Source organism: Pleurodeles waltl, chromosome 7 (genome assembly GCF_031143425.1).
Source record: "Pleurodeles waltl isolate 20211129_DDA chromosome 7, aPleWal1.hap1.20221129, whole genome shotgun sequence".
NCBI classification, from domain to species: domain Eukaryota; kingdom Metazoa; phylum Chordata; class Amphibia; order Caudata; family Salamandridae; genus Pleurodeles; species Pleurodeles waltl.
Window position 1 is genome coordinate 593,882,003 of NC_090446.1, and position 26,604 is coordinate 593,908,606.

The 26,604-nt window shown below is 45.5% G+C and overlaps 1 protein-coding gene across 1 annotated transcript in view; it reads left to right on the top strand.

Moving 5' to 3' along the window:
* GFRA3 (GDNF family receptor alpha 3) overlaps positions 1 to 26,604 on the top strand; it is a 115,313-nt gene that overhangs the window by 61,754 nt on the left and 26,955 nt on the right. The window contains exons 5-6 of the mRNA XM_069244455.1: positions 10,640 to 10,749; positions 25,766 to 25,900. Of these exons, the coding sequence (XP_069100556.1) occupies positions 10,640 to 10,749; positions 25,766 to 25,900 (245 nt within the window). The remainder of the gene's footprint in view (positions 1 to 10,639; positions 10,750 to 25,765; positions 25,901 to 26,604) is intronic.

Below are 26,604 nucleotides of genomic sequence, written 5' to 3' on the forward strand. Positions count from 1 at the left end.
TATGGCAAAAGGGCCCCATTTGTGAAATATAGAATGGAAAACTGAGGGATGAAGTTTCCAATCGCTGTAGTCTTTGAGGAAGCAAGAGTGCCAGTCCGCTGTTTGGTTGAGGAAGCCTGGGAGATATTCTGCTGAGAGGGAAATTTCGTTGAGGAGGCAATGCTCCCAAAGTATTTTTGCGAGGTCTGCGAGGGGCTTCGATCTGGTTCCTCCGAGATGGTTTATGTAACGGACAGCCGAAACATTGTCCATGCGGAGGAGGATGGTACACTGCACTCTGTCCTTTGAAAGACGTTTGATTGCAAAGGACCCCGCAAGCATCTCTAAATAATTGATGTGCAATCTGGACTCCTCGAGTGACCATGTACCCCCAGTCGAGATTGAGCCACAGCGGGTGCCCCAACCCGTCAGGCTTGCATCGGACTCTAATACAAGATCGGGGGCTGATGGAAAAATATCCCTGCCGTTCCAGGCGTCTAAATGGTCTATCCACCATTGGAGTTCTAAACGAGACTCGTGATCGAGAGCTACCATCTCTGAATAGGCAAGACCTCTTCTGAGATGACGGATTTTGAGCCTCTGAAGAGCCCGGTAATGGAGAGGGCAAGGAAATATGGCCTGAATTGAAGCAGACAGAAGACCCACAATCCTGGCCAGAGTTCTGAGAGAAATTTGAGATCTGCTGAGTGTTTTCCGGATTTCTGGTTTATCGTATGTACTTTTTGTGACGGGAGATGGAGAATCGAGGAAGAGGAGTCTATCTCGAACCCTAAGAAGTCTATTCTTTGAGATGGGAGAGTATTTGACTTTGCTTCGTTGAGAAGAAAACCGAGTTGGGAGAGAAGGGAGCAAGTTATTTGCAACTGAGATAAGAGAGTGGAATGATCTTGATGTAGTAAGAGAATGTCGTTGAGATAAATTAAAAGTCTGATGCCTAACGACCTGAGATGAGCCGTGACCGGCTTCATTAACTTGGTGAAGCACCAAGGTGCGGAAGATAGGCCGAATGGGAGGGAGGAAAACTGATACGACTAACCTAGCCATTGAAATTGAAGATATTTTCTGTGACTCGGATGAATGGGAACTGAAAGATAAGCATCCTGAAGGTCTAGACGGACCATGAAATCGAAGGGAAGGAGAATGTCCCTGAGATGTATAATGGTCTCCATTTTGAAATGTCGGTAAACGACAAACTGGTTGAAATCTCTGAGATTTATCACAGGTCTGAACTTCTTGTTCTTCTTTTGCACCAAAAAGAGAGAACTGAGGAAACCGGAGGGATCTAGGGGAGCTTTTTGGATGGCTCGCTTTGACAGAAGAGATGCTATTTCTACTGAAATGAGGGTGGTCATCTCTGTGGAAAAACGAGGGGGCGGGGGAAAGTAACTTTGGAAGGGAGTGGCATAGAACTCTATTTGGTAACCTAGAATTGTATTGAGAAACCAAGGATCTGAAGTCAGTGTGCGCCATTTTTGGGTGAAATAGCGAAATCGGCCCCCGATTGGAGGAAGGCCAGAAACAGGGCTTACCTTGGTTATTGTTGGATCGGAATCCACGTTGACCATGACCCCTGTAGCCTCTGCCACGTTGTGGGTAGAACTGGGGCTTGTAGGCTTGAGATGCGTAGGTGGAATGAGAGGAGTAAGATGAGCCTCTGTTTCCCTGGAAGGACCGGCCGGTAGAGCGGCTCCTGCCTGTACAGGCCCTGGCAAAAACACGTTGATTGAAAACCTTTTTGATGTTTTGTTGAGCCTTGTCAATAGAGGAAAAAGTAGAAACAAATTTTCCCAAGTCTTTAATGAAAGTATCACCAAAAAGATGGCCATCGGCTTTAATACCGGGATCCATGTTGGCTAGGTTAGACAATTTGGGGTCCAACTTTAGGAGTAACCCTTTCCTCCTTTCGTGAATCATGGAGGCATTAGCGTTGCCAAGAAGACAAAAGGCTCTCTGAGTCCATAAAGATAGCTCAGCAGGATCGATGTCTGCTTCGTCCATTTTTGCTGATTCTGCCAGGTCTAAAATACGAGCCAGAGGACCCACTACATCCAGAAGTTTGTCCTGGCAGTTTGACCAGGCCTTGTCTACCCCCTTACAGGGGTCCTTTCCGAATTTGGAGAAAAAGGTCAAGATTGATTCGTCAATGGAAGGAGTCGCTGTAATATGGGAAAAAAGTGATGGTCTGGGGCACTCAGATCTCAATTTGGCCCTTGTCTGTTTATCCAGAGGAACTCTTAACCTGGAAGCAATGTATTTGCCCACCTGAGAGGAAGGAGACCACTCTGTGGAGTTAGGGTGGTGAAGGAGTGAGGGATCGAACATGGGGTTACCATCCGCATTTAAAACAGTCTTGGCAAAGAACAGGTCCGAAACATTTAATTTAGGCTTTTTAGCAGGGGAAGCCTGAGACTGTGAACCCCATATATCTGAGGCGTCATCCGCCTCATCTGCATCACCGACATCCTCATCGGTATCTGAAATGTGGGAGATAACAATTTGTTTTGGCGCTATAACAGAATGCTTTGACTTGGATTTACATTTACTAAAAACATTACTATTCCCCTCCTGAGAAGGAGGCCTGGGAGGAAACTCGTCCTCATCCCTGGGTGAAGAAACTTCACCAGCCGAAAAAGCACCATCGGATGGTTTTTGAATGTACAAATCCTTTGATTTTCTTTTTCTGCTATCCCCCGCAGAATGGGCCAGGAAGGATTTGTGGACCATGTTTTGAACAGTGGTCTCAAAATTCTTAGACATTTTTGACATGGAAGCTGAAACAGCTTTAGCCACAGCCTCATTAATGAGGGTTCCAAAATCATTCATATTGGATGATGAAGAATCCAGAGGATCCATAATACTGAAAAGTATGGTTAAAGAATAGTTAAAGGTAAAGAAACAGATACAATTGTGGCAGGGAGAAAAAAGCCCTTACTGAAAGGGTTAGGTAAAACCAGGAAATACAAAGTAAAAAATAAGTACACACCCCTAAGGCGTGTCTGACCGAGAAGAGATTGCCTGAGGAGGAAGTAGTTGCGTAGGCAGAGGAGCGACACCGATAAACAAGAGCAGTCGGGGCTCCACAACGGTGCGAGACGCGTGTGAGGAAACAACGGCAAGCAGCGGTAAGGAGCGTTCAATTAGAACGTTCGGAAAAGAGGCAGCGAAATGCCTCAGTAAGAACGCGCGTGAGCGCAGCTTCCGAAGCCTAAGGGCTGGAAGGAACGCTGCGACGGGTTTAAGCGGAATAAAGCGAAACAATCATCCGCTTAAATGTAATATCGAGGAAACAATAACATGTAAATAAATAAATAGACGCGTCAGAACAAAACAATGGAATAATATGAGAGAGGAATAAAAACACCACTTATCTTGACTGCGAGCAGCAAGAAAGAGGGCTGGTCGCAGTCAAGCTTAGTGGTCACGTATAGCCGTGTATTGTGATTGGTACATCTGTTTCTTCTGTTGTTCTCCCATTGGCTTTTCTGTTTTTTAAACCCCATGGGAGTTGTAGTTTCTTGACTGCTGCTATTTAAAATAAAGCAAGTTAGAGAAGCATAATAGGAGCCTCCGTTCTTGACATAAAATTGGTACATGCTTTACATTTGTCCCTCCTTGGGGCAGTTTTGTTACCGCCTTGAACACTGACCTTGTTACATGGATAAATGCACTTTTGCCGATAACTTTGGCTGCGAGCGAACTTCTTTTTCCTTTTGTGTCTCTCCTTTGCACTCACGCTCACATCGGCTGTTGTGCTTTGGATCGGCTCGATTATGTCAACAGTTTTACTTTTTATTTTCAGTTTTGTGGCAAGACAAGTCTAGTTAGGAATTTACAACGCTAATAGCTCTTAACTCAAACAAACGCAACACCCATTACGTTGCTAATTTCCCCTCTACTGTCTGTTTCCTACCTCTGCTCTTCAGTGGAGCACACCCCCTAGCTTTGTTATCCTTTATTTCATGTTTCATAGCATTGCTGTCCTGTATTCATTCACACACACCCCAGCTCTCCTTTTCTTTATTTCCTCCTCCCAAGCTCTACTCCCATATTTCACATCCCTATCTCTCTTTTTCTTTATTGCCTGTTTTCTAGCTCTGCTCTCCTCTGTACCACATCTCCTAAGTTTGCATTCCTTTATTCATTGTTTTTTTAGCTTTGCTTTTGCATATTCCGCATCCCATCGCTTTGCTGTCCTGTATTTCACCCCAGTGCTTTCCTTAATTCATTTTCCTTCGCTTTGCTCACCTGTATCTCACCCCTGCTCTGTTCTCCTGTTTGACCCATTCAACCCCCTCTTTTCTCGTTCTCTGACCACCCGGCCCTTCTCTGCTTCCTCCATGGCCTATTATAATTTGCCTACAGACATGTTTGTGAAACAGTCTTCAAAATGTGGGTGGTCCCCATCCGTCCGATGGCGGGTGATGTTTAGGGGGCATGAGACTGTGACAAAAAAGTAATCTCAAGCTACCACAGCAACTACACAAGGGTCTCTCTAAATGAACAGTTTACTAATGCACTTGTCAAAATGTGCTGTTGACGGGTGTAGACGTGGGGCCTGTTCGCTGCACTTAAAAGAACACGCATACACTTATGTGTGCTACTGGGGAAGAACTGCGTCAGTGCAGCCCCCTCTTTATTTATAGGCTCGGTTCCGCGCTCCTCCCGGACGCGCTGAACATGATACAAATTATAGGAGAGGCCGGATGGCTCTCTACATCCCTCCCATGTTTTAATTCACACGGGCCAGTAGAACAAATGCATACATTTAACCCGACCCAAACAAAAGTCCACAATGGAGAGCCTGCGACTCAAACAAAACAAAAGAAAGAGTAACGCAGAAATAGGGTAGCGGTTCACTTCAAATTCTGGAAACAACTTTTTCGTATTCTTATTTTGCAAAACCCCTGCGGGGTGCCGTCACTGGACGACCACACCAGGATTTAACCGGTGACTAGTATAGAGGACAAACAAAGTCTTTAAGTTGACTGTTCGGCATGGGATTGGGCCGCAGATGATACCTTCCACCTCTGGGAGGCGCCCCTTCAGGCTCACCCTCCTTTGCTGATGATCTTTGCACTTCTGGGACGGATGCTGTGCCACCTTCAGCCCTTCCAATATCATTCAGGAGGACACCAGACTCTTCATCGATCTCTCCATTATCCCCCGACTGGGATGAGACTCCTGCTCTCCTGAAGTGTGACACGTTCCTGGTGACTCTCTGCCTTCCCCGAGCTACTGTCACCATGGCGCCTTTTACACCCATGATCTGCCACGGTTCAGGTTCAAAAGTTGTTTGAAACTTTCCTCCTGGCCGGCGACTTTTGACTACCACCAGATCACCTTCTTGAAAGTCTCTAAACCTACTTCGCCGTTTCTCCGTAGCCTTTTGGTTAGCAAGTTCTCGACGGCGCTGGGTAGCTTGGATATCTAATTCTGGGGCCACCCAGTGAGGACCAGCCGGGATACTATCTCTTGGTGGAGCTCTAAACATCAACGCAGCCGGGGCGCACCCTGTGGTGCTGTGTGGGGTCTGGCGATAAGCACTGAGGAACTGCTGCAAACATGTTTCTCCATCTTCTCGCTGTTCCACGCCTATCCGTAACGCTCAGTTTAGAGTGCGCATGAACCTTTCAACATCACCGTTGGCCTGAGGCCAATAAGGCATGACCTTACGATGATGTATGGCCAGACCATCCAGATAAGACCTAAACTCTTGTCCATGGAACGGAGGCCCGTTGTCAGTCCTGACCTCATCCGGGAGTCCAAACATGGCAAATGTCTTTTGAAGTATGGGCCGTACATTCTCAAACGAGGTCGAGGATACGACTTCAACAACCGGAAACTTAGTATACGAGTCCATAAGGACGACTGTCAACCTCCCGTCTGGAAAACTGCCAAAGTCCATGCTCACTTTCGTCCACAGCTTCTGACTAGCTGGTTCCGTGATGATTGGGCAGCTAGGTGGCTCTCCAGATGTGATAATGCATGAATGACACTTCCCCACCAGCTCATCCACCTGACCGTCCATGCCAGGGAACCACACTTTCGCACGCAACCTGGCTTTGGTCTTGGCAGCACCCTGATGACCCTGATGGGCCAACTCCACCACTCGGGCCCACAGACTCCGAGGCAGCACAATTCTCCTTCCCCTCAGAATTAGCCCTTGACCATCTGCAGAGAGCTCGTCTCGCACTCTCCACATCCCCTGCATCATCTCCTTATGTTCCAGAGTGGATACTTTCGTCTTTTCCAGGAAGTGTTTCCTTTGTCTGTTCTCTAGGTCTTCCTTGACTTGATTCAACACCACATCTGCTTTGGTGGCATCCATAATGTCGACTATCCCAAGGGCATTAGGACATGCCGACTGCACAACCATGTTTACAAACACTTCCGTGCTCTCCTCATCCTGTTCCTGGTATTCATCGGACATTACCGGAGACGGGTGGCGAGACAAGTAATCAGCTGGGTTGTTTACACCTGGTCGATAGACCACAGAAAATCGATAGGGCTGAAGCAGAACGGCCCACCGCTCTATTCGTGGAGGCGCCAGACGCATACCTCCAGCAAACAGAGACACTAAAGGCTTGTGGTCAGTTACCACCTGAAATTCTTGTCCATATAAGTACAGATGAAAATGTCTGCACGCCCATCGAATAGCTAACGCTTCTCGCTCAATCTGTGCATATCTGGTCTCAACTGCAGACAACGCCCTGCTGGCATATGCAACCGGAACCCACTCCTGGTGATTCTGTTCTTGGAGAAGAACGGCACCGAGGCCTACGGGACTGGCATCAACCACGACCTCCGTCCGTCGATGGGGATTGAAGTACGCCATGGTGGCTTTATCTAATAGCGCTGATTTGATGTCTGTGAACGCTTTGTCTGCAACCGGGCTCCATTCCCACCTCTGTACTCCCTTCGTGAGTTGTCGGAGTCGTTCTGCCATAGTAGCGAGCTGTGGAATGAACCTTCCGCAATAGGTGGCCATGCCTAGGAAACTTCTCACTTCAGTGGGATTCTTCTGAATCATGGCTTGCCGAATGGCGTCAGCTTTCCGTGGGTCTACTTGCAAACCTTCTTTAGAGAACACATAACCAAAAAACTCCACCGACGTTTGATAAAACGCACCTTTTTTTCTGTGGAGCGCCAGCCCTGCCTCTGCTAGCCTCTGCAACGTAGCTCTCAAGTGGTGATGGTGTTCGTCTCTTGTCTTAGAGTGTATGAGGATGTCATCACTTAGATTTATTACCCCTGGTAGTCCAGACAAAGTCTCTCGAATAGCATTCTGGAAAACCTCGGCAGCCGAGGACACCCCAAAGCTCAACCGCTTGTACCGCCGGAGCCCCACATGCATTGAGAATGTGGTGATGTTCCTACTCTCTGGATCCAATTCTAGCTGATGATACCCAGCATTCAGGTCCAATTTTGAAAACCACTGTGCTCCATTCAGATCGGCTATAATATCATCCATGGTAGGTGTTATGTGCCTCTCCCTCTTGATGGCTTTGTTGGGTATGTGCATGTCGACACACAGACGAATGGCACCAGGTTGCTTAGGTTTCGGCGCTATTACCAGAGGTGAAACCCATGGTGTTGGCCCTTCTACCTTTTCAATTACTCCTTGACTTTCAAGTAACTGCAACTCCTTTTCCACTGCCGGTCATAAATGGAATGGCACACGCCGATGTCTCAAAGCAACTGGCGGGACGCTTGGGTCTATGTGAAGTTTGACTTGTTTGCCTTTTAACCGTCCCAGCCCTTCAAATAACTGCAGAAACACCCCAACCAGCTGTTCGACATGTGATTCGTATATTTGTCGTGCAAAGAACACCAGTTCCAGCTCCTCCGCAGTGTGACACCCCAACAGTGTACCTCGGTCTCCTGTTACCACATAAAATTTTGCTTGTGTTGAAACACTTCCACTGGCCACAGACACTTCTATCGTGCCTTTCAGCGGCAGCGGCTCTCGACCTCCGTAGTTGTATATTTTGGTGGTAGTTGGGGCAAGAGATGGTGTCAGGACCAGCTGTCGGAACAGGGTGTCATCCATTACGTTAACAGATGCCCCCGTATCGATGAGTACTGTTGCTGACATGCCATTGACTTGTATGTTGCTCATTGGTGGCGGTCGCTTCTTTTGTTGTCTCGGACCGGTGAACGAGATTACAAGGATGTCTTCGTCTTCATCTTCTTCAAAGACGGGCATCCCTTGAGTTGTGCTTTCCTTAGAGTCATCCTTGCCTTTACTCGCACTCCTGACTTTGGCGTCTTTTCCCGTCTGGTCTACTGGCTTGTTTCGTCCTGACCTGCATACTTTGGCAAAATGGTTGTTCTTGCCGCACTGATTACATGTTTTCCCTTTTGCCGGGCATCCTGACGTAGCCCTGTGTTCATACCCGCAGCTGCCGCAGGTGCGTTCACTGGACCTGAAAAAGTTCGGCCTGCGTCCTGACGGTGGGCGAGCGTGAATGGCCTCTGTCTGCTCTTCCTTTATTTGAAGTGGGCGTGTGTTGGACGAAGCTGCCATCGATTGACCCCTCACCGCTGCCATGGCATCCGCCCGCACTGCCGACAGTTTGTGTGATCGTGCCAGGACCAGTATGTCATCAAGAGAGATGCCTTGCTGGCGTAGGATGAGTTTTCTCAGGGCGTTGGATCGGCACCCTTGGATGATCTGGGCTCTGATCTCTTCTTGCAGATTAAGCCCTACGCACGAACTTGCTAGTTTTCTCAGCCGCGCATAAAACATTTCCATTAACTCGACATCAGTTTGTTGAGCTTGGCGATGCTTGAAGCGTTCATAGTCTGAGTTTAGTTGTGGGTCAAAATGACTGTTTAATGCTAGGACTGCGGCGTCAAAATCTGACTTATCCCCTGTGTCTGGGAGTGCATCAAATAACTCTTGCAGTTCATCTCCCCCCATTAGCAGCATGAGGGATCTGCGTACTGCTCCGTCTGTTTCTCTAGTAGCGCAGAAGTAGTTTTCCAGTCGATTGAGCCACAGGCGCCATCTTGGCTCTGCAGTGGCCGGATCAATTAGTTGGCTGAATGGAGGCAGCGCGGTGACTGAGGAATGAGCCCTGGTGTTTACTTGCGCAGGCGGCTGAGGATTGTCTTGCTGTGGTGCACTCATCTTCCTTGCTGACTATATCGTTGGGTGATTTTTTTTTCTTCTTCTAGTGCCTTTAATGTGGTTATGTCTCTTGAGTTCCTTTTATTTATCTTTTTTTTTGCACTGTACTGTAATGCCCCCTTTTCACTGCTTCTTATTTATTTATTATTATTTTTTGTTTTTTTGTTTGGGGCTTCTCTTTTTCCTCCGTTTCTATCCATTGTGCTCTTTGCCGTGTCTCTATTGTTAATTTTGCCTTTATTTAATATTTTTTTTCAAGGAGCTCTTCCGCTCCTAAATTCAGGCGCTCTTCTGAAAACAGCGCTTCCCTCGCTCGGGGAGCGCGGCCGTGTGTTCTCGTTGCCATTTCCCGGCAACCGAGAGCACACGTGGATCCTGCCTCCCACGTGGTGTACGCAGGCCTCGGACGGGAGCGCTGGAGCTGACTCACCGTCTGAGGTCGGGCCGCCTCGTTGTTCTTGGGTCCGCGTCAGCGACCCCCGCAGTGCCGATTAGCGCGCGCCGGGTGCAGATTGGCTGTGACCCAGCGGGCGCACAGCGGCCTCGACCAGTGGTGCGGCGGACCCGCTCTGGTAGGTCTCAAGCACGTTTCTTTTCCTCCGTCTGGGTCGGGGTGAGCGGGGTCGCCGGTCGTCACGGGCGCGTTCGGGTAGGCTCCGAACGCGTCTTCTTTTTTGCTCCTGCACGGCGCAGGGTTCATGGGCCCACTCGTCGCCAGTGTAGACGTTGGGCCTGTTCGCTGCGCTTAAAAGAACACGCATACACATATGTGTGCTACTGGGGAAGAACTGCGTCAGTGCAGCCCCCTCTTTATTTATAGGCTCGGTTCCGCGCTCCTCCCGGACGCGCGGAACATGATACAAATTATAGGAGAGGCCGGATGGCTCTCTACAACGGGCACCCCTGAACATCTGTTCAATGCATGAAATGGCGAAATTAATGTGAGAAAATAAAAGATAACAACGAATATGATGTTATTGTGAACATTTCTTGACAATACATACCTTCCACTCCCAGACTCTCTTGCAGTAATCGAATACTAGAAAAAAAGTCTCAAAGTGTAGCATGGGTTTTGTCTTTCTAAGAGGTAATCTCATACCTCAATGTGTTTGGTTGGGTAGTAGTGGTGTCAGTGCATGTTTTGTTTCAATAAATTGAAAAGCAGAGTTGGACATCAGCTTTAGGCTGCATTTCTGGAAAAAAAACTCTTAAGCCCAATTACAATGCTTTTTATTTTCCTCACAATAATTAACATTCTAATTGCAAAAATACATTCTTTGGGTAGCTCCAAATTATTTTCAAGCGAAGGCGGGACTGGCTTTAAAAGGTATAAAGAGCACTGTGGTAAAAAGCACGTCTGTCCAGTGGCATCAACATGCAGTCAATGTATTTTCTTAACTAATTCGCATTGTACGGCTAGGTCTGCTCCCCCGTATTCCACCCTTTGCTGCCCTCCTGTATTGCTCTTGGCCCTGGTCACCTTTGAATTTTTTATTTTTTTTGCAGGTCACGTCTGGCCCATTTCCAGACCCAGTGCCAGTCCCTGGGCCGAGGTCACAGTGCATGCGCTCACGTGCACCGCGACGCTTGCTTGCAGTCCTACATGGGGTTGATAGGTGAGTACCCTGAACACGCGTCGCACACTTTCTGTGTTCGTAAATTATACTGTTGTTTCTTTACTGTCTGTTAGTCGCATTTTACTTTTCATGACATTATTTATGTATGCTCTCCTTCAGACCTTCGGGAGGGCTTCTGCATGTCTCCCCCGAGGGCCTCCGGGGTTTGGGATAGCGAGTGGACATGAGCAGCTGTTGTACAAGCAGAGTTAAGAGGGGACACGAGAAGACATGCCACGCATGTTCTGGTCAGAGCTTCAAATCAACTTCGTTTTTAGTTTTTTTTTTTTTAAATGACCTGTTTCGTAGCCCATCAATATAATGATCTAATCCAGTGCAAATGTTGTCTAAATAAGACTACCATGTCACAAAAGCCACAGTAAGACATTGGCAGGTCTTAAGCAGTTGGTTTTGTAAACTCAAGGCTACATCACAAAAAAAACGGTGGACGGAGTGTTGAAACGTTTCAAACGCTCACCCCCCCAGTCACAGAGCTGGGTTTGTCCATCGGTATTTCGCTCGCCTCATCACCCCAGTTTGGACCCAGCCATATGCAAATCAGTCTTGACCCTGTTTCCCATGAGAACAGTCCAGCCCGAACTGCCAGGCCAGGTCCTCCCTGGTTTTGTAAACTCTCCCGAGGTAATTTACAACCTGTGGTATGGGGCAGTGTTTGAAATGGAAAAATAGAAGTGTAGGTACTCTGTACTAGAGTACCTGATTGTTTCTGAAAAGTGCCGGTACCCTCTAATTGAAAGTATTACATTTTTCTGGAGAAGTGCAGGTACTCTGCCTCTCAAAATAAAAAAGTGCTGGTACTCAGTACCGGACAGTACTGGCCCATTGCATGGCAGTGCAGGGGCCCCCATGGGTGCCGCGGGGCACCCCCTCCACCAGCCTTTCCCTGGCAGGCTGGAGGATTAGGGATCATTATCCGAGGGACAGTGAGTGAGGGCTGCCGATGGCGGCCCTCATGGTGTTCTTTATGTGGCGGTGTGGCATGGCGGGCCACACCACCAAGTTTATAATGACCACCTCAGTTTTTTTACTCATATTTGCCATTGGTGTTCATATTATAGAAAGTGCTTCAGGGTCGGAACGGGCCTGTGTGTATGGTTTATGTGTCCTTGATGCCCAATAGTATTACAGATGGGCCGCAGACACTTGCGTAGCCACTTTATCATAAACATCAGGGCACCCCCAGCCAGTCTCAAAGGGGGGGGCCCATTTGCATGGGACATGCCCCACGCAAATGAGGGGTGCAGTTTCCTTTCTGCTTGCACTGTATTACAGATGTGGGCACTGGGCAAAGAGGTTATCACCTGGACGTTTATTCACCAAAATGCCGGGTAGGGGAAGTGACATCACACACTATTTCATCTTTACTTTCACACATATGCTTACACAAACACACATTCACTTATATATACACTCTCTTTTACATAAGCACACTCTAACCCGCAAGCATGCACACAACATACATTTAAAAGTGTTTTTTACTTACCTCAACCAAGAACGGCCATACTCCAGCTAACTGTACTCCATTTTTTCATTACACTAGATTACACAATGTGGGCTAGATAGATTGGATTGGAGTGGACTGGACTGGAGTGGGGTGGGGTGGATTGTATGGGAGTGGGGTGGATTTCACTCACAGCCCCAGTCAGACCCTCACACACCCACTCAGATAGTTACGCACCTACTCACAGACCCACTCAGAATCTCACACACCCACTCACGGACCAATTGACAGCCTCATGTACCCACTCACAAGCCCACACACACACTGACGCACCCACTAAAACATGGATGTATACACTGTCACACCAAGACAGATACTTTCACGGCCACTCTCACCCCCAGATACACCCTCTCACACCTATTCTCACACTCAGAAAAGCTGCAGCCAAGTCCAGCTGCGCGTGGTCAAAGAGCTGTGCACAGCATGGGAATGGGTGGGTAGGGGGGTTGGCTGCAGGGTCTGGCTGCAGGCCAGGTCTCGCAGGCAAACTCCGCTGTGCACGGGTGAAGGCTGTACACAATGCAAGGTTTGGTGCTTATAGAGGGTTGGCCTCAGGGCCTGGCTAACTGCCGTCGCACACGGCGGCGGTGGTTGAATTGATGTATAGTAATGAAAATTACAATACATTAAATAAACTATAGAAATTCACTGAAAAAAAACAATGGTTATAGGGGCGTTATAGTTAGGCTCACATGTTAAACGTACAAAACCATAGAAATTCACCAAGTAACTATAACTCGGCCCCTAAGGTAACTATAACTCACGCCCTCGCCATGCACTTGTAATTATCCTACAAATTACAGTACTCATGACACCTTTGATAACATCATTGATAAAATCGATGTAATATTTGCAGTAAAACTTTTGACGAAAAAACTGCTTGGCAGGACGCGAGTTATAGTTACCTTGGGGCTCGAGTTATTTATATATATATATATATATATATTCTTCAAATTTATAAGCCAACTTAAGGTAGTCGCCATTCACCATCCAACCTGAAGAAAAAGCACAAAACAGGTGATACTTGAAAATTAGGGAAAAATATAACTTGTAATGTAGTGTAATATGGGACCACATACTATTTAGGCATGTTAGTTTCCCTTTCATGCCCGATAAATAACCTCAGGTAAGAATAAAATGCATTCAGCATTCAACACAAAAGTCATTTGTGGCGAAGTGTTTTAGTACCACAAGCTGAAAATTGAGTTGACTGTATGAGCTGTTTGGCACAAGCAGAGTGCAACACATCTGTAGTGCTTGGAAGGAATGGTATTAATTTCGAATGCATGGATGTTGCTATGATTCTGTAATGTTTTAATGTGATTTATCATTGCCTTTGGTTGTGGCTACTCAACAGACATGTGTTTTGCAACATGTTTTGCTTTCTCAAAGCTACTAAAACAGCACGCTTTACAAAGGTTATTCGCGAAATCAGGGTGAATAGGTAACATGAAGAAAGTGACTTTAGTTTCTGTGTTGCTTCTTGAAAACTTCATGATATGCTCCCTCCGCCAGTGCAGACAGAGGAGGACATGTGTCCACTGTTCCTCAAGTGTCCCTGAAAACCCATCTATTGTTGTGCATCTGTTTTTACTCAGAACCGTGGTGCCGTACTCCTGTACTGCCCTATTACATCTGTAGTACTGTGGCGTTAGAAATTGGCATTCTCCAAGGAGAGGCATTGAAATAGAGGTGGGTACACACGGTTACAGAAGGTCAACGGTTATAAAGAAAAAGAGCAAGAGGCTTAAAAAGGATTTTTCTATATAATCAGGCACAAAAACAACACAAGCATTGGAAAAGTCAGTAGGTCTCACCTATTCAAGAGCTATTGGCTTTGGCAATGTATTTTTCCATGTTGTACACCAGTGTAGCTGCTGTTCAGCATGGTTAAAAGTCAGTGGTGTGGAAAGTAGTGGAGTAGAGTATCAGACAGTGGATTTGTTGGGGTACAGTGTCGTAGAGTGGGGTCGGGAACTAGAGTGTTGTAGAGTTGAGTAGAGGGTAGTAGAGTTCAGTAGTTTAGTGGCAGACAGTGTCCTGTAGTGTTGTGTTGTGGAGTGGAGTGGAATAGGGTGAAGTGGGGTTGATTGGATTAGGGTATAGTGGTGTGGATTGACAGGGGTGGAGTAAATTGAATTAGGTGGACTGGATGGGGTGGATTGGATTGGACTGGGGTGGTTTGGAGTGGGGAAGATTGGAGTAAGGCAGATTGCTTTGCATTGGAGTGGGGCAGATTGATTTGGCTACAGTGGGGCAGATTTATTTGGATTGGAGTGGGGCAGAATGGAATGGGGGATATTGTTTTGGATTGGAGTGTGGCAGATTGTGTTGGAGTGGGGCAGATTGTTAAGGGTTGATCTTAGGCAGATTTTTGTTTGTTGGAGTGGGGCAGTTGGGATTGTAGTGGGGTAGATTGTTTTGGATTGGAGTGGGGCAGACTGTTTTGGGTTGGAGTGGGGAAGATTGGCATGGAGCAGGTTGTTTTGGATTGGAGTGGGGCAGATTGTTTGGTAGAAGAGTGGGACAGATTGAAGTGCGGTGCAGTGGCGGCTGGTAAACTTTGAAAGTTAATGAGCACAAGACCAGATCCTGAAATTTCCATGGCAAACATGCACAGTGAGCAAACACAACACAAGTATCCCAAAGGGGGTTTCTTTGAGATTTTTCCAGTGAGAATTTCATTTAAAACAATAGGTAATAAGGTGAATCTTCCAGCACAATTTCCAAAAAAGCAAAAGTAGTTACATGCATTTCTAAAGGAAAACTTATGAAATATTTTAGAGCATTCCTGGTTTACCAGACAAACGTCACCTCCACTGTGGTGCATGTCAGTAGGAGGTCCTCTAGGAAATTTTTGTAAAACTAGTTTGTTTTACAGAAACAAGGATCCTACTGAATATGCTGCGGTTCACTTACCTCAATGTCATGTCCATGCTTGTAAGGATGACAGTCTTGCACTCGAAGGATAATGTGCACTTATTAAGCCGGGCCTAGGGGTTGTGCAGGTTCTCTTACTGATGACAGATACAATCCGAGATAGATGATAGGCTAGGGGACACTCATCAGTTTTTCTCTGCTGCAGAAGGTGTGATGACTGACCAGTTACTATGACTGACCAGTCTTCTTGAGTGGTGCGGCACACTTTTCATTTTTAATTGTGGGTGTTGTTTCCTGAAACCTCCATGACTGTTTGCAGGTTGAAAGCTTATGCTTGGTCAAGCTAACAAAGGGAGCCGAAAGAGTGCCTTCAACTGCATTTGCCTGTACTCTGCTCATGCTAATGTTTATCTAAGACCACTATAGGCAACTGTTTCACAGTGCCACCATGAAGGTATAAGAAGAAGGAGGCAGTTTTGAACAAAGTGGCTATAAAAAAAACCTTTGTGTTCTTAGGGGAAGGCTACTTCATGAGAAGCAAAATGTCATTCTGCCTGTGGCTCCTAAAAATCCTTGCTTGAGAGCTGACTCTAGAGCTGCCCAAACAGAAAAGCCATCCTTCACCTAGGCTCCCGGCTCGAGGACCAGGCAGGGTAATCCAAATAGGTGGGATGAAAAATGAAAATGTGTGAAGCCTAATATGGCATTTAGTCTATGAGTGGAGGAACTGGGGCTTTGGGCTGAGAAGAAGCAGGTGGAAGTGTTGTATATCGCATCCCTATGATTTCCAATGGGCGAACCGAGATGTTCAGGCACATTTACAAGTGATAAAAAGCAAAAACCAAAAATACCAGTGCTTGCCCGCAAGAAAGAAAAAAATGTAACTTTTTAAAAGAAAAATGATGACTATTGTTCAAATATATAGAGCTTGCATGTTTTAAGTTGACGAAGAGAAGCAGGAAAGAGCCAACAGAGAAGAGGAAAAAAACAATATATAGATTAACTTTCCCTTTTACACTCGAAGCTCTTTCAAACAGGGGATCTAAAACAACAACTTACACTGCTCTCACCTTAGAAACAGTCTTCTAGGACTGCTGTAGAAGCACAGTCATCGTGCTTCTAGTTTCCTAGACTTAGTGAGCTCCAAAATAGCAACAGCAGTGCATATTACACAATAGCAGTGTATATTACTACTCTAACATCAGATGTACCATCTGCCCATGACAACAGCGTTTGCTTCTGCCCTCATGCAACAAGTGGCTTTAATCCCCAAATGGTGCAGTGGCGACCTCCAATCAAAAGGCAGCCGCATAGCCTCCACCTCTAGCCTTCGGGTTAGCAGTCATTTAAGAACCCTTTTGTACTCCTTCACCAGAGCTCTCAAGTTCCCCAGTTCCTTGCACAAGGTGTCCATCCAGTCTAGAATTATTTGCATTCTAAGATTTATAGTCATTTTGGTCCCAGTAGAAAATTGGGATTAAAAGCCCCAGAATTCAGAGAAAAAACTGGAACTGCACCAGCCACTTTTGTATGGACCAGGACACCTCGGAGATCTGCCTAACAGACTACAATACTCTTTCCACAACAGACCAAGAAGCACCTCTCTTTTCCTCGTACTTGATATCTGAGTGTTTTTCCATGATAGAAAGCCTTTAATTGTGCAGAGGTTACCTAGTACACAGCCTGATGGCTCAGCCTAAAGGTCCTAAAATACCTGCGAGACACATGACAAGAGCTGCATTCAGCCTCTGATGCAAACATCATTAATCCCCAGCAACATCCAGATGCCTGTAACGTTGGGCATGCTAAGAGACATAAATGTGTAGAGATCACATCATCCTGGTAGTTTTCATCAATCATTGGATTAGGCCTTCCCCATTCTGTGGGCTTAATATCCGCACAGAACTCTCCATTCAGAAGTTCCGCATCTATCAGTTTGAGAGTAATGGAGAGCAATGGAAATGTTCAATGGAAGTTTCTCTGAGAGTGTCCTATCAACTGGCCAACTGTTTTATTTTGTTGTAGTTTTTTTATGCATGAACTTGGTGCAAGATTATTCGAGAAGAGGGATTGTTTTGCCAAGAATCAAGGGATGTTGAACTGAGGCGAGGATTTGAAGCTGGCTCCCTATATTGCAAAGCCAGCAGCAAATGTCAATACGCCACGTGTACTCCCCTAACAGTGGTAAGAAGATCGTTCATAGGTGTAAAGGTACTCACTATGGCTTACCTACACACTCCCTATGACTGGAGTAGTAACTGAATGGTGGCATGGACTTGTGATGAAAAACACCTACATATATGGTGAGTGAGGATGCAGAATCATTTCACATCCACAGTTGAAGACATCATGCATCCATTACTTAATTTCACCTATATCACACAGCTAGCCCATTGTTCCAGTCAATAACATTATTATCCAATGAACCATATTATGTATGCCATGCCTATCTTGCTACATGAATGACTTCTGCTGCTTAATCTAGCCGACTCCAGAAGTACCCACATAAACAAAAATATTTACTATACACTCCGAAACATAGCTCATCACAACAACATCCAACAAATGTAGTATCACCTTATGCCTTAGAAAATTGGAGCAGATTTGATGTATGACTTACATATGGTTCTGCACCATGGAGGTTCAAAACATGCACTGGTTATGTGTGTCACCCACAGGGAAGTATACACACATGAAAAACGGCACGATAATGGAACATTTAGAGTATTGTTTTACTGCCATTCATTATAGTATGTTTTAATTTACAAGAGTTTCAGGAGGTTAGTGGCTTAATAAATCCATCAAGTTGGGCAACCCTGAAGCAAATCACATAAATCATCCAGAAAGAACTCTGCACCAACGACCATCAGATCCCCCTCCTGCAATTATCATTCAAAATGAATATTGAAGCAGCAGCAAATGACGTGCATTACTTGGGCTAAAAGAGGGACGCCTTTTGTGGAACCAGGTGGCTGCTCAGGTATGACTATGGGACCTCCAGGTTTGTGTTACTTCCTGAAAGACAAGAAGCATACTGGCATCCAAAAACATGGGTTCCTTGGGGCATTACATCTGGCAGATTACTAGGTCGAAAGGGTCTTTAGAGTTTGGTTTGATTTATAAGCCAGTCTATATCCCTTACATGCAACTGTCGACAAACCACCATGCAACAGAGCAGAACGTGTTTGTTTCCTTTGCGGACTATATGCGACTGCTGCCTTGTGTGTTCTGCGATGCCTCACTGGTTTAGCATGATTTGAGACATCCACAGTTTTCTGGTTTAACTGCAGCTCAACAATAGATGCAGAACTCGTAAGCAAAGAAGCTGCTAAGAGATATACCGGTGGTTCTGTTTATCTTGAGCCTAAGTGTTGCATTTCACCTACAAGGACAAAATAGGCATGCAAATATTTCCAAAGAAAGTTGTAATTCTGGCTATAATTCTGCATTCACCTGACATTAGCCTTCATTTACTAAGCAATCAACTCCATTCCAGGTAAAGTGTAATAAGCTCATGATGTTTTCATTAGCAATGTGCTTTTGCATAGTTAAGTAAATCATCCATCAGCAAGATGCACAATGTAATCTCTAAATAAATCCTCTGATGTACCTTTCCCTTTCACACCGTTTAAGCTCTGGGATTTAGAAAGCAATGGCACATGCTGTGAAAATATCACAAACACACACACATGAGCACTGTCGCTGGGCCCAGACATTCATACAAGGGCCCAGACATGCCCAGGCAGTCCCATGCGTATGCATGCATACAAACATGCATACATACGCAGTCCCAAGTGCTAAAACGCACCCACACACACATACTCAACTGAAAAGGCTGCTGAAAACAAAGCTTTACTGAAGCAGCCCTTTTTCAACATGACGTCTGTGCTTTTCAGGATTCCCAAATCCCTCCTTTCAGCAAGCACCACGCCAGAGCTAGATTCATGAGCTTCAGCCCAATCAGGAGCCAGAATAGTGTTAAAGATACCGAGGTAGGCCTTTCTCCCTATTCATGCTTCTGAAAGGTCATAAGGGCGTCTTATTGACAAGCCCGGAAGTTCCATTATATGACATGCTATGCTGCCAGAAGGTAGCAGAGCATGTCAGATAATGTTAGAGATGTATTGTGACTGTGAGGGACTGGTATGTAACAGCCCCCGCCTGACACATGTGCAATACAGCTAGTGTAGTGCTCTACTAGTGCCAACATGACATTGCTGCTTTTATATGCAAACAAATTATTCATGAGAGCATTTGTTTTCATGTAAAACCTGTAATTAATCAGTTAGTTGCAGAGAAAGGCTGTGGGGCTGCTCTCTGGCACCCCGTATGGACAAGCCGCCCCTAGAGGGGAGGATTGGAGTGTGGTGGATTGAATTAGAGTGAATGGTTTGGATTGGAGTGATTTTCATTTGAGTGGGATGCATTGGATTGAGTGGGGTGGGTTGGATTGAGTGGGTGGATTGGGGTGCGGTAAGATGGGGTGGACTGGAATGGGGCCGAAAGGATTGGAGTAGGGTAGATTGGGGTGTACTGCACGATAATGTGTTAAAGCATAATTCTGAAAATTGCACATAAGAAATAAAAAATGTCACTTTGCAATATTTAGTTCAAGATAATCGTCATCTTTTGAGAACAGCACCCACAAGCAAATACAAAAGAAAACATGACTGTAAAGTCAAAAAAGAAGACTGGGCAAACTAAGAGAAAAGAAATTAACTATAGAAAATAAAACTTCACAATTTGGTTTGTCCTACTGGGCACGATTGTGCCATTCACACACCTTCTATTTGCAGGGCAGTAGAAGTTAAAAAACAAAATAGTATCTCAGTCATGTTGGGAGCAGTGGACAAGCACTGATTACATTGAATCAATCAGTGCTTGGTCCCTGCTCCATGGACAGGAACGAAAATTATTATATGCCTGCAGTGACCAATTGCAAGGCTGTAAAGCAGAGTGCCTCGCAAGACAACAAATGGTAAGCAACAGACGGGCTCCAAGCCCTTTAAAAGTGTCTTGCAAGCAAGACGCAGGCGCTAGTTCATGCTATTGGAGGTTTAACCCTAAAAAATGACACACAAATTAGATAACCACACCTACTCACACAAGAACTTTTGTGAATCAGTCCACAGGTATGACCAGTAACCCAGGAGCAACCATGTCCTTCACCTGCAGAGACAGAGCCAGGACTCTCAGAAACAATCCCATTAATGAGGGCTGTAACTCCACCCCATTACAATGGACCAATCACAACAGAAAGCACCATAAAGAGCGTTGTGTGCTTAGGAAATTGAATTAATTAGCGAGCATAGCAAGCAGCAGTAGTCCAGCTAAGGTGGCTGGTGAGTCAGGTATGGAGTGTGCGGAAAACAAACTGCAGCCGCTACAGCCACAGGGAGTGAGTGGAAGAGCTACAAGTGCAGCTGATGCACCGAAAAAAAAAACAGTAGAGATGGACGCAGGTGGAGACACAGTGATGGGTGTAGTGGGACCAGTGGAAGACAAGTTATGGTGTTGGAGGTTGCAATTGTCCTAAATCTCTGAAACCTCAGCTTTGACTTAATGCTAACAAACTTTGGAGAACTGCTTTTAACTCCGAAAGTTAGCAGAATAAGACTTCACCACAAATGATTATATTTACATATGGTTTGGAGGTATTACCCAATATGTTGTAACGCCTCAATTTGTTAATTCAATTAGAATCCTAAAACTGATCAAAAATAGCACCATTCACAAGCAGGCGATAATATTCTCCACCCTCAACAAAACTCTAACATGAAGCACTACAACCACTAATGTACATTTGTACATTTATTTTATTTGAACAGGATCATGCACTAAACCATTTTCAGCCACGTTTACATGCCGCCATTTCCAAAAAAAGCATTAGCCCCTTATTACAAAATGTTAGTAGGTACTAGTGCAGGACACCACTGACATCTTGATTGGCCGTTAATGTTACTCTGTGCTAGTGCAGTTTACTACTCCATTGAACAGATATAAAAGATCTGAAAAGGAATGCTGCTATAATGGTCTTGAATCCATGTGTCTTAATCTGTAACAGTGCGGTCCATAGTGTGCAATCAGAAACAATTTATTTTCTGTAAATTTTCTTGTTTGCTGTTAGGGTTTGTAATGAACTGCACCACTCAGGAGTACAATCTTTACATCTAGGAAAACCTCTCTCCAACCTCTGTCCATCCTACCTTCTTCTGACCCCTCATTGTTTCCTCTCTACCTGCTTCCCCATGCAACTCAGGCTTTGATTCTCTCACCTCTTTATACCCTACTAGCTGTCCCTTTCACCTCTGCCATAATCTCCCTATCTCATCATGTCCCACTTCATCCTGCAAACCCACCTCTTTCCCCCAATTCCTAAATTCTCTTTTCAGAACCCTTCACTTTGCCGTTGTTGTCCAACTAATTCTGGAAGCTTTCTCTTTAACTTACATCACTCCATATCCTCCTCACACCTAACCTGCTCTTTTTCATTTCTATATTCAGTTCTCTTCTCCCCAATCTTGCCTGTCTCCTCCCCCACACCATGCATGCTTCTTCTCGTGAATTCCTGCAGATGAGACAGAGACCCCCCCACATTTCTTTGCCACCTTTCCTCAACTTCTGAGGATCCATCAATGTCATATTATGCTTCGCCAGTGCCCTTCACCCTTTCCTCCCCTCCTCTTATCTCCTCCCCCACTCCTCATTTTTCCACCTCTCTCAACGCTCCCACCACTGTCCCCCGCCCCATCCTTTGATCCTAGCCCCATGAAATCGGTTGTATGTCATAATATTGTTTACAAAAATATTGTCTGAAAAATAGTGTGTCCTAAATATTGTTTAGAAAAGTATAATCCCATGAGGTATCGATTTTCTATTATTAACTCTAATGGGGCAAGAGTTTTGCAAACAGTATTTAGGACTAGATATTTATGTGAGACAATATTCTGACAATGATATTTCGATACAATACCTATCACTCCTTGACCTGTTTGTCCCCGAATATCTTTAACTACTATCTAGAACCCACTGATGCACAGCAGCCCACTTTATCTCTAGGGCCAAAACACTGCAACTCTACTTTAGACCAAGCCCCATGCTGAATCCATCTCCACCCAAGATCTAACATTCCAGGCAACACCCAGGGCTGTTCATCTACAACCCATTCATTACTAACAAACTCACGGAGCTCAGCAAGGCCGGTGGGGCAGTTGGATTCCTGGCAGATTCATCCTTCCTCACCAGTATTCATGAATAACCTCTTCACCACCTAGGAACAGTCCTGACTCGAACCATCATCATCGGTGCGATCTCAGTGACCTCAAGCTCTCCCAGTCAAACTAATCCTAAAGAAACAAAACCTCTACTCCGTTTTGAAACGATGCCCATCAAACCCTTCATGAAAATACTCCTTGAGCGATCAGTCTTCACCCTGTCCTTTGCCTAGCTCCAGGAAAAACAACGTAATCTGATAATTAAACAGGATTCTGTCAATACTGAAGCACCTTGACCGCCACCTGGCAGGATCTTAAGACCACCATGGGCAAGAACAGTGTTGCTGCGTTTCTTCTACTGGACTAGTCTTCTACCTTGAACACAGTCCACCACCCAACCTTACTTAAGAGAGCGATTGACCTTAGACATCTGTCGACTGAGGCTGGAGGGTCTGTCATTTAATTCCCATTTGCTGGCATGACCCCACTCTGTTGATCACAGCAGATGTTTATAAAAGGTCTTCTAAAAGTTTTATCTGCCCTAAGCTGCGAAGAGGGCTCAGAGAGTTAACACAAATGCTGACATCTACAGCGATCAGAAGGTCAGGAGTTAACTTCCAACTAAGCAGAGCCCGCCTTCCATTCTTCTGAGGTTCGTAAACTGAGTACCATTACATTGGGCAATAGTAACATCTGTTTTGAATCACTGGTAAAACGTGGTAAGAATTACCATAATAAAAACCTAAATTTGATCAGCTAATGCTAAGCCCTCATTACGAGCTGCACGGTACTGGGCACAGTAAAATTGCACGTCATTTATTATAACCTTGCAGTAAACCCAGCCTAATACTGTGCAATTACAACGTAAACCTCATGGGGAATTACTGTGTGAGGCCGATTGTTCCAGTTGTAAAACCACACAAAATTCACACTTCTGTGAGGCTTAACACGTGCCCTGAGCAGATGGTAAATGTGTGCGCGGACCTCTGTGTTGGGTGGGCGAGAAAGAAGAGGGCTGGGAGGAGAAGCGAAGGGAAGGGGTGGATGTTTTCTAGCAAAGGACAGTGCTAAAACAGGGCAGTGTTGAAAAAAAGTGGGAATGATTTATGGCTACTACTGAAGCCAAAGGCTCATGATTTTACGGTGCAGAATTACTGCACAGTAAAATTGGGTCTGGTTCTCCCACGCGCCTAAACGAGCATGGAAACACCCATCCCCTTGGAATCAAACAGAGCGGAATTCCCCGAAGGAATGCTCCTCCTTCTGGCTCGTAATGCGGTCCTAAATGTAAAACGAATTGTCATATACATGGTAAGATCATGTTTGTAATTTTCGTCATAACTCTTTCTACCAGTTACCAGCACTCCAAACGGAAATCAATAATTGTCAGTTGTGTTAGTGGTAAATGAGGATGACCCTGACAAATTTGTATCTCAATAAGCGCCATTCACTGAGACTTGGGCAAGCCGCTGCGTGGTCCCTGAGGATCTTCTGAAAAGTAGACCTTCTAGCGTGAGTCAGACCTGTCTGGTGAGCTCCGTAGGCTCAACCACCGCAGACCACGTCATTTGCTGCTGATGCCATTTCCATCCTGGCCATGGTGATGATGTTATTCTCTGGTTCGGTGCCAGGGCTTATGGAAAGTACACCCCATCTCACTGAGGTTCGGGCTGCTCTGTCAGAGCCCAACCCTGCGCAGAGTCCAGCCTAAGGGGACACCATGCCTGCCCTCATAATGATGTCACTTTCCACATCCGGCCTTGTGAAGTCACCTCCCACCTCTGCCACACCTGCTGACGTCACATTCCATTACCTAGCTGATCTTGTGATCACTGGGGTGATACATTTAATCATTTATATTCCAACAGTAGTAGTATATGTTTCCGGCCTATAGGACTACGAAAATTGAGAGGCATGGGGTGACCTTTATAAAGCTGCCTGTAACAGATCATTTCCCCCCCCATAGATGGTGCTTTTTCAGTCAAGCCTGAACTGTCAAAATATGTCTGGACTTTGCGGTCTCATGCTCATTTACAAACTTTAGCCGGTGCAAGCTGTGAAACGTGTTGCTGTCCAGGAAAGGCCTCACTGTGGACTAGATTTTTCAATACTTTGATCTGGTGCAAAGAAATGACGGAAACCTTTATGTGAACTGGGATGTTGCCTAAAAAAAAACTCAAATTAGTACTATGCGCTGGTTTGCGCTACTTTGCGTCAAGGTGGAATCCCCTGGGTGGTACATGAGTGTTCCCCAGCTACCATTTGTTTTTTGATGTAAAGCTCTATCTACTAACATTTTTAGACAGGGCTTTGCACCTAAAAATATGCCTCCTTGAGGTAGGAGGAAAGTACAAGCAACGTTTTATTTTCTCAAAGTTTTCCCAATTTGCATGTGTGCTGCACTATTGTGCAAAGATATGTGTGTGGTGCAAGGCAGTCTGGTTGTGCTCCAGCACTTGAAAAGAGATCAGCAACACTATATCCTAGTAAATATGGGGCTATGCTGCTTTCTATTGCGATGCAGCACAGCACAGCAAATTTGGGAAGCTGGCTGTCGGTTGCACAGCAGTCCTCTGAGTAATAAGTGGAAAACTACCTTCCTTGGTCAAAGAGAAATTGGAACAGGAAAAACAAATAGGTCAGGGTCTCCCTCACTGATACATTAAAAAGAGACTGGAAATGTGGATTCACTGTCTGAGTTTTCAGAACCGGTTTGGGTAATGCTTCTTTCAAGTGTTCTTTATCCAGGCTGCTCTCCAGACACAAACTTTGTGTAGAGTGATGCTTCTCAATACAAGGTAGTTTCATGCTTCCAGAGCCTACAACAGAGGTATAATGAGGTGTGAGGTTTCTGTACCCTGCTATCAAAAGCCACGCTTAGCAGTTATTAATGGAGAGATAAAAGGCTGGCCTCACCTAAAGAGGCCCTTTTCAGCTTAACAACGACTGCACTCGCACCCTTCACCCTCATCATACTCGAAATGCTTACCAATGACAGGGAGAGTACCCCATTAAAATGAATGAGGGCACGCTTGGTGTGCCTCTTCAGGTCACAGGCGAGGTCCAGGACCTGACTCACGTCAAAGGAGAGGCCTTGGCCACTGAACACACACTAGATTAGTGTGAGGCTAGAGCTAAAATCAAAAACCATCATCCCATATACTTCCAGTCCGGCACTCAGGGCAGGGGAGCAAGTGTGTACTTCATGAACGGAATATTCGTGTCACGTCAGCCACAAAATCATATAATTCCAGTGACCGTGGGAATAATCAATATACATTGAAACTGCGTATGTGAGTATCCAGGAAATTGAATTGATTTTGTTTCTCTGTGAATGCAGCGCACAAAGCCACTCACAGACAGTCTCAAATTCTTCTGTTCTTTCATTTTTCCGGGGAAGGTACGACACTGACACCAAATTACATCAGCAATTCCAGTCTGGACATCTCACTCTGGTGCACGTGCGACGGAAGTGGAAACCTTCTGGAAGAATGCAATGCCATCCTGCACCTGTTCACCAGCAACACGTGCCTGCGTAAGTACCGGCTGTCAGAGCCAATGTAAGGCATAGGCAAAGGAGGGAATTGCCCAGGGTCCCCAGCCTTAAGGGAGCACCTTTCTATCCATCACTTCTATCTGTTTCTCCATCTCATCCTCCCCAAGCAAGACATATCTGAGCTCCTTCTGTGTGATTCCATTTCTGAAAGTTTAACATAGATTAATGTTTTTGGGCTTTAAGCTGGCTTTAATTAGCACAAAATGGGTAATAAAGTGACACTCCCGGAGGTATATGCATAAGTGCCAGATATGCATGCCTGCTTACAGGCCAGCCAAGTACCCTGCGTAAGTATCAGTAACAAGTGACTTTATAAGTAAAGGTTGGCAGACATTACTCCAGAATGCGAAAGACGCCAAATCCAGCTGCAGGGAAATTTAATGAGCAGAACTATTCAGTGAGCTTTGTGTCAAGAAATTGTTTGGTTTCACTTTTCATGGGGGTTTCATTGAGTTTCACTGATGTGGTTCACGGACCACTCAGAACCAATCACGAAATGTAATGTTTCATGGCTTTTTGTGTGACATTTGCTTTCTATGTTTCACAGAGTACCGATGTGAAATTATGTGAATCACAGCTGCTTGCTTCCATGTTCCATAAAACAAAACATTTTGCCTCTGGCACTACAGCGATTAACTACATAAGTCACCACAAATAAATAGGCTGGGGAATAGACCATGAGT